This window comes from Cryptomeria japonica, chromosome 5 (genome assembly GCF_030272615.1).
Source record: "Cryptomeria japonica chromosome 5, Sugi_1.0, whole genome shotgun sequence".
In the NCBI taxonomy this organism is placed as follows: Eukaryota; Viridiplantae; Streptophyta; class Pinopsida; order Cupressales; family Cupressaceae; genus Cryptomeria; species Cryptomeria japonica.
This window is the reverse complement of record NC_081409.1, coordinates 224558595-224568055: the sequence shown is the minus strand read 5'-3', so window position 1 is coordinate 224568055 and position 9461 is coordinate 224558595. Positions and strand designations below refer to the sequence as shown.

The 9461-nt window shown below is 34.2% G+C and overlaps 1 protein-coding gene across 1 annotated transcript; it reads left to right on the top strand.

The window, feature by feature from the left end:
- Positions 1 to 3156: 3156 nt before the first annotated feature.
- LOC131875831 (replication protein A 70 kDa DNA-binding subunit A-like) lies at positions 3157 to 9132 on the top strand. Its single transcript, XM_059220517.1, has 3 exons — positions 3157 to 3229; positions 3318 to 3398; positions 8006 to 9132. Exons 1-3 carry the CDS (start codon positions 3157 to 3159, stop codon positions 9130 to 9132), a joined length of 1281 nt encoding a protein of 426 aa, XP_059076500.1.
- The last annotated feature ends 329 nt before the right edge of the window (positions 9133 to 9461 follow it).

Sequence of the window (9461 nt, the reverse complement as noted above, 5' to 3'; positions counted from 1 at the left end):
TAGGCTTTTAGTGGGAGAAAGCCATCGGAAAATTGCAAGACATTCCAACGGTCGCCGGAATGTCTTGCCGACGACGTTCTTCCTCCTGTGCGTGCGTGTAGGGTGTTTTCCCCGGTGCATGTGTGTCTCCTCTCCGTGCGTGCGCTCTGTTTCGTAATGAATGCTATGTTTAATGATGTCTTTAATGATTTTGTCCTCGATGCTGTGCACGAATGTCGACGTTCTTATGCGTGTTGGCAACCCTAAAATGTTGTTTGTTTTGCTGTTGTCACTGATATTTCACTCTGCAATTTACGCTATGCGATTTACGCTCTGGAAATGTTCGCATAGACTGTTGCCTTTTGTTCGATTATTTTTCTCTGCAATTTTCACTGTGGAAATGTTGGCATAGATTGTTGGGCTTTGTTCGAATATTTCGCTCTGCAATTTTCACTCTGCAAATGTTCACATAGCTTCCTTCTAAGCTTGGCACCGTTACTGGTTTGAAGTTGCACGGTAAGCTTCTATTTTTTAAAAATACATTTTCCTTTTGTATTCCATTTTGTTTATAGCTTGTTTATTTTGTGGTTCCGTGTGTTGTGGGCAATATTTCGCTTTGCAACTTTCGCTTGGAAATGTTCGCATAGATTGTTGGGTTTTGTTCCAATATATCATTCTACAATTTTCGCTCTGGAAATGTTCGCATAGGTTGTTGGGTTCTGTTCGAATACTTCGCTCTGCAATTCCGGCTCTTCAAATGTTCGCATAGATTGTTGGGTTTTGTTCTCGTTCTGACTATTTTGGTGGTTACGTTTGGTTCTTGTTGTGACTATTTTACTGGCCTTCCTTCTGACGTTGACACCGTAAATGGTTTGAAGTTATAAGGTAAGGTTGTGTTTTTTTTAGATATGTCTTTCTTTCGTATTCCATTCTGTTTATGGCCTATTTATTTTGTGCTTCCGTGTGCTTGCAGGGTTGCTCCTCTGTTTCTGTTGCTTAACTGTTTGGGCGTCACTTGTTCCAATTTGGAAGCAATTTTTGACGTTGTTCCAAGCCGTGAAAGGTTTGAATTTGCAAGGTAGTTTTCTGTATTATTTGTTTCCTTTTCCTTTTTGTAATGCATTTTACTTAGTTTTTCCTTCTGTGTGCTTACAGAATTGTCGGTTTGTGATATTTAATTTGTTTTATTGTTCGCATGTGTTTGTATGTAGTGGTGCAGTTAGGTTTTGTTGTGGTCATGCCTGTTTTATTAGGCTCCTTTATGAGCTTTATGCCTTGAATGCTTTGATGTGCTTGCAAGGTTGTTTCTTGGCAACGTTACTGGTTTGAAGTTGCAAGGTACGCTTCCATTTTTTTAAAATACGTTTTCCTTTTGTATTCCATTTTGTTTATAGCTTGTTTATTTTGTGGTTCCGTGTGTTGTGGGCAATATTTCACTCTGCAACTTTCGCTTGGAAATGTTCACATAGATTGTTGGATTTTGTTCCAATATCTCATTCTGCAATTTTTGCTCTGGAAATGTTCGCATAGATTGTTGGGTTCTGTTCGAATAGTTCACTCTGCAATTTTGGCTCTGCAAATGTTTGCATAGATTGTTGGGTTTTGTTCTCATTCTGACCGTTTTGGTGGTTACGTTTGGTTCTCGTTGTGACTATTTTACTGGCCTTCCTTCTGAGGTTGACACCGTAAATGGTTTGAAGTTGTAAGGTAAGGTTCTATTTTTTTTAGATATGTCTTTCTTTCATATTCCATTCTGTTTATGCCCTATTTATTTTGTGCTTCTGCGTGGTTGCAGGGTCGCTCCTCTGTTTCTGTTGCTTAGCTGTTTGTGGGCCTCGGTCCTTCTAGTTTGGAAGCAATTTTCGAGGTTGTTCCAAGCTGTGAAAGGTTTGAATTTGCAAGGTAGTTCTCTATATTATTTGTTTGCTTTTCCTCTTTGCAATGCATTTTACTTAGTTTTTCCTTCTGTGTGCTTACAAAATTATCGGTTTGTGATATTTAATTTGTTTTATTGTTCGCATGCATTTGTATGTAGTGGTGCAGTTAGGTTTTGTTGTGGTCATGCCTGTTTTATTAGACTCCTTTATGAGCTTTATGCCTTGAATGCTTTGATGTGCTTGCAGGGTTGTTTGTTTGTTTATGTTATTTAACTGTTTGTGGCCGTGACTATTGAAATTGCTGTGTTTAATGATATCTTTAATGATTTTGTCCTCGAGGCTGTGCACAAATGTTGACGTTCTTTATGCGTGTTGGCAACCCTAAAATGTTGTTTGTTTTGTTGTTGTCGTCGATATTTCGCTCTGCAATTTACGCTTTGCAATTTACGCTCTGCAAATGTTCACATAGACTGTTGCCCTTTGTTCGAGTATTTTGCTCTGCAATTTTTGCTGTGGAAATGTTGGCATAGATTGTTGGGATTTGTTCGAATATTTCGCTCTGCAATTTTTGCTCTGCAAATGTTCGCATAGCTTCCTTTTGAGCTTGGCACCGTTACTGGTTTGAAGTTGCAAGGTAAGCTTATGTTTTTTTTAAATATGTTTTCCTTTTGTATTCCATTTTGTTTATAGCTTGTTTATTTTGTGGTTCCGTGTGTTGTGGGCTTTAGTTCCCATTTTATTTAGATTCTTTATGCGCCATTGGAACCCTAAAATCTAATTGGTTTTGTCGTTGTTGGCAATGTTTCGGTCTGCAAATATTCGCATAAGGTTGCATATAGTCATCGACCGTGAATGGTTTGAATTCTTAAGGTAACCATTTATTTTATTAAATTTTTTTCCGGTTTTGTAATGCTTTTTTATTATAGTCTGCTTATTTCCTCCTAGGCTTTGCTTGCAGGGGTATTACTTTGTCTATGTTATTTAACTGTTTGTGGCCGTGACTACTTTTAGTTTGCTATGCACTTTCACATTGCTTTGGATATAGTTGTTGACTTAGGTTTTGTTGTCACTCTCGGCGAATGAATTGAATTTGCAAGGTAAGTTCTTCTTTTGGTTAGATTCTTTTTTGTTTTGTAGTCCATTTTTCTATACTCTGGTTATTTCTCAGTTTAGTGTAGTTGCAAGGTTGCTACTTTGTGTCTTTTGTTGTAGGTCAAAAGGGTTTTAGTTTGCTTTTGCTATTTGGAGATATTTATTCATTTAAGTTTGTTACTTTGTTTTAATCTTTTCGTGCCCGGTTATGTGCACCAATGCGAACTCTTTTATTGGGCTTGTTTCTGAGGTTGTTGGCGTTAATGGTTTTACGTTGCCAGGTACTTATTTATTTTGTTTTTAAAATTTTTAAAATTTGTAATGCATTATTTGATACCATCCTCATTTTTGCGTATGCTGTGCTTGCAGGATTCTTACTTTTGTTATGTTATTTAAGTGTTTGTGGATGTGATTACTTTCAGTCTGCATCGTCTCTGTTCACTTTGCCAGGTATTTAGGTTTTGACCATTCTGTTACTAATGAAATTCTGCCTTACGTTAGAATTTTTTCCGTTTGCTGGTTAGATCCATAAAATCTAATTTCTTTTGTTGTTGTCAAGAATATTTGCCTATGGCCATCTCCATGCATGTGCTCTGTTTCTCAAACAATGTTGTCTTTAATGATTTTGTCCCCAAGTCTGTGCATGATTGTCAACGTTCTTTATGTGTGCAAATATTAAGAAATTGTTAGAGTACCAATATATGTATATATCTCTCTATATATACATATATATGTATATATATATACACATATATGTATGTATGTATATATATGTATGTATGTATATATATATATATATATATGTGTGTGTGTGTGTGTGTGTGTGTGTGTGCATATACACATGTACGTATATATATTTTTCTCGATGCAAGACTACACTGTAGTGTGAATGTAGCACAAACTGTATATATATATATATATATATATATATATATATATATATATATATAGAAGACATTGAAGTACTGTTATATGTATATGTGCATACACATATGTACATATATGTACATACATGTATGTGTAGGCATCTATGTGTGTATATCAATACACACACACACACAAATATATATATATATATATAGACATGTGCGTATGCATATATACATAGAGTACTCTATGTTGTAGTCTGAGAATTCTTACAGTGTAAAACACATGATCTACATATATATACCATTTTATCAATTTATCTTACTAATTAAAAGACTTCGTGTGCACAGAGCAATAAATACTCACAACTAAAACAAAACCTAAGACTAAATGAAAAATTACAAGAAAATATACAGAGCAAAATACTTACAATAAGACAACCTTGCAAGCAGAGGAAAGGAGAAAATAAGTAGACCATACACAAAATGCACTACAAAAGAAAAAAGAGTTTAAATAAAACCCAAGCTTACCTTCCAAATTCAAACCATTCATGGTGTGGATCTCACAAAGAAACCGTATCAAACTATCATAACCAGAACAAAACCTAACTCCACAACTATATACAACCTTATGTGAAGATTTACACAGCGAAATATTGTCTACAACAACCACAAATAGTTAAACAACATAAATAAACCTAAACAATATAACCAAACAAACAACCCTGCAAGAACATTAAAGCATTCAAGTCGTGAAGCTCATAAAGGAGCCGAATCAAACAGGTTGCTGGTTAGATCCCTAAAATCTAATTTCATTTGCTCTTGTCAAGAATGTTTTCCTGTGCATGATTGTCGACGTTATTTATGTGTGCAGAGATTAAGAAATTGTTAGAGTATCAATATATATATATACACGTGTACGTATATATATACATGTGTATATACAGTTTTATTTAATCTCTGTTTTAATGGATCCATTGTAAAGTTTGTAAAAAAACATAAACAAATTGTATATATATGTGCATACGCATATGTACATATATATACATACATGCATGTGTAGGCATCTATACATGTATATCAATACACACATGTACGCATATATATATGCATGTATGTACATATAGACATGTGTGTATGTATATGTACATAGTGTACTCTATGTTGTAGTCTGAAAGTAGTCACATCCACAAATAGTTAAATAACATAAACAAAGTAGCAACCCTGCAAGCACACGGAAGGAGAAAAAAAACAGGCTATAAACGAAAATGCAATACAAAATAAAAACGTATTAAAAAAAAATGGAACCTTACCTTGAAACTTCAAACTGTTAACGGTGTGAAGCTCACAAGGAAGGCTAGTAAAACAATCACAACGAGAACAAAACCCAACAATCTATGCAAACATTTCAAGAGCGAAAATTGCAGAGCGAAATATTGGCAACAACAACAAAACAAATTCCATTTTAAGGTTGCAAACACCCATAAAGAAGGTCGACATTCATGCACAGCCTTGAGGACAAAATCATTAAAGACATCATTAAAGACAACATCACTTGGGAAATAGAGCATAAAACAGTCACAACAAGAACAAAAGCTAATAACCTTTTGTGGAAATTTATAGAGCAAAAAAAGAAGACCAAAATATTGTTGACAACAACAAAACAAATTAGATTTTAAGGTTGCAACCAGCCATAGAGAATGCCGACTTTCATGCACAGCCTTTAGATGAAATCATTAAAGATAGTGTTGCTTTGCCAATATAGCCCACGTACGGAGATGACCACAAGACAACATTGGTTCACGAAATATTTGGTCAGGGTAACACAAATCAGATAACTGACTTTGTGCACATGAAGGCTTTTAATCTCCAAGTTAAGTAACCACTGAGAAATGTTTCATATTTAGAAAATTAATATATTGTAATTGATGTTTATAATTCTGGTTTTGTGACAACTGTAAAATTGGATACTTACGTTGCACACTGAAAGCATTCATGTTCATACTTAAATATGTATCCATGTATACATATACATATAGATATATATATGTATATATATATCAGATGTATATATATACATCTATGTACTCTAATATACACATGTATACCTATACCTATATATATATATACTTTAAAATAAATGCAACTAAGCACTTCTCTTGCAAAGTGAAAGCTTTGTATGTTGACTCATTAGACAATTTACAAAACTTAACGTGTTGCCATAATTATTACAAGTTTTTAGAGTTAGTTAATAGTAAATTCATTATGGTTGACAAAAAAATATGTGATCTACTTAAAGATTTGCTCTATTATTCTTGTATGTTCACTTTTTGTAGTGATGCATTTCCACTTTGTCATTAAAACAGAAAACAGGCACACTAACACTATCAAATTTCAACAATGGATACAAGTTTGAAAGCAACAGAGGACATCAACACTGTAATTGAAAGCATGTTGCAAGAAAGAAACAAGCTAAAGAGTAACCTCAGAAAGATAATTGCCCACTATGAACATAAATCCTCTACATCTTCTAGTGTTGTAACAACCATAGATCGTATTGAAGTAGCACCTTTCCCAATACCAACTACTGAACAATTAGTTGATCCAATGGTTATTTTCACATTGGGAGACAAAGTATTTAAATGGAGTGATAACGACCTTGGATGGGTTGCTTGGGTTGATCCTATGTTGTTGTAATTATTCAATCTTTGAAACGTTACATTCTTTTTTTGGTTAACATTTGAAACAAACATAGGCATCCCATATTTTCAAAGATCTTTGATTAGATAAACTCATATTTTGTTAATATGCTCTCAAATATATAAATCATTATGTCATATTCAATGTTTTCCGAGCTTATGAGCATATGACCAATTATCGCTTTCAATGCATGTTTCAATCACATTATGATCAATTCCTTACCATATGGAACAAAAAAAAACTGTAACAACGTTAGTCTATGCTCACTTAATTTTACATTGCTTGTGCATATATACCTTTGATAAGCTTACATCATGTTGTGATTGTATTCTGATATAAGAACTACAATTCATCATGCTTATAATTTACTTTTAATTCTCAAAAGGTATATATGCACAATGGCATCTTCAGCAGCTACCTCTGAATCCATAGAGCACTCCACTATTGATAATTTGGTAAGCTAAATTATGAAAACTTTTCAATATAGAAAGCTTTTATGCTCTTTTTTTGGACAGTTCATTGGTCTTTTCCATACCATCCTTTTCATTACCACATGCATACTTTTTGGATGGCATAGTACAAAAGTAGATTCATACTCTATACATAACATAGCTTGATTACATCATTTACTAAGACAAGCTTTACATTAACAAGTAAGGAAATATATGAGCTGGTTGCCGTTAAAATTAAATCCTCTATATTCATATTATTTTTTGTAGGCAAAAAACCAAGAGTATGTCCCTACCCCTTTTGCAATTCAATCTATCAATGCTGGGGATGACCTTCCTTCAGCATTGCTACAAGTCTTGTCATTTCAGAAAATGCAAAACAACAAAGATGATACCGACAGACATAAATTAGTCTTATCTGATGGCACATACATGCAGTTGGCAATCTTGCCTTCTAAACATGCTACTCTGATAGATTTAGACATTCTAAAATTAGGCACAATAGTCCAGTTATCGACCTATACATGCTGATACATATGGAACACAAGGTAGGAAATCAACTATGATTATTAAATACAATATGTTTCATCTTTTTTAAATTTTGTTTATGTATAATGAGCAGTAATTTAAGAAGAAGTCTTTTGTTTTCACAGGACTATTGTAATACTTAGTTTGGAAGTGAAACAAACTGATTGCCCGTTCTTTGGTAAACCAGAATATCTATTCAAAGAACAACAACCAGAAATTATGTTTGAGGATAGACCATCACCATCTAAACGCTCTCTTCGGTTTGCAACTGAATTGCCATCCCCACAAACAACAAATTCTCCAAATATAAGCCCTATCAAAACTTTGAATCCATACCAAAATAAATGGACTATCAAAGGGAGAGTTACTCATAAACGGCCTATTAAGGCATATAGCACAGCGACCAAAAATGGCCATGTCTTTAGCTTTGACATTGTTGATTGTGATGGTTCTGAAATTAGAATTACATGTTTTGATGAGATAGCTAAGTTACACTCTAACCGTGTGGACATAGGTTCACATTATATTATTTCAAAAGGATCTGTTAAGGAGGCAAATGCAAGGTACAACAAACTAAGCAACCATCTAGAAATCACGTTGTCTGATACATCCATACTAAAACACTGCACCAACGAAGAACAACCAGATCAACAAATTCCTCCTTTCACGCCCATTAGTGAATTGTTTCATCTAACAAATAACACGCTGGTTGACATAATTGGTCTTGTTCTATATGTTGGAGTTATCATTCCTATACACAGGAAAGATGGCAGTCAAACACAAAAACGTGTGGTGAAAATTAATGATCTATCTAGTTCAACAATTGACATCAACTTATGGGGTCCAATGGCAGAACAAAAGGGCCTGGAATTGAAAAATATGTTGACCAATGATAGTATGCTTATCCTTGCTTTACGTAATGCTCGTGTTGGCTATTTCAATGGGAAGCTTATAAACATAACAGCTGCAACAACATTACATATCAACCCAAGTTTTCCAGAAGCAGAGCTTCTAACATTAAGAGGAAAGGACCCTTTGCTTGTTGTACCCTTGGTTGCACAAACTATCCACATAGATGGCAGATATACTAGAATGACAATTTCTTCAATCCGTGAGCAGATGAGCATCAGACCAGAAACAATTCAGACAACATTGCTAGCTGTTCTGCGCTTTGTGAACGTCAATGACCAAAATTTCTATAACGCAGCTTGCCCACTAATAGTCAATGGAAGGCCTTGCAAGAAAAAGTGTACACAGCATGCTAATGACTCTTGGTTCTGCTCTAGATGTCAAATGACTATGCAAGACTACAATTATAGTTACCTCTTGCCTCTAAAGTTGCAAGATGCCACAGGTACCCTATGGGCCACTGCATTTGATGAGGGTGGCATTCACTTGCTACACACAACTACAAAACAAATCTATGCACTCCAAAACAATGCAACAACAACAGAGACACCTTCCTCAGTGATCAAGAGACTATTGTCATGTTACTATTCATTCACAATGTTGGTTTCTACTGAGACATATAATTCAGAAATGAAGATGAAAGTGACAGTCAACAAAGTTGCTCCTGTTAACTTCAAAGCTGAGTGCCATGCATTACTTGCAAAAATTGCCTGCCTAAGTACAAAGACTTAAAATTATAACGGATCTTTTCTAATTATTAAACTTTGCAGTTTACAATACAATTATACTATTACCTAATTTCCATATTTAATACTTTTACATATATAAACAAGTACGTTTTACAAAGACAAGGCTGCTTCTATAAATATCTATATGGACATTTCTTACATCTACCAATTATCTATTTGAAAGCTTTTCCTCTTGACATTAGTTATTTTCAGTCATAGTCTTTAGTTTTAAATGTGTTAACACTATGTTGTTTGCAAATAAATTAGACATATATGTACGTATATTATTCTTTTTCTGGTCTTATACCTATCTGTTTAACAATACAATACATA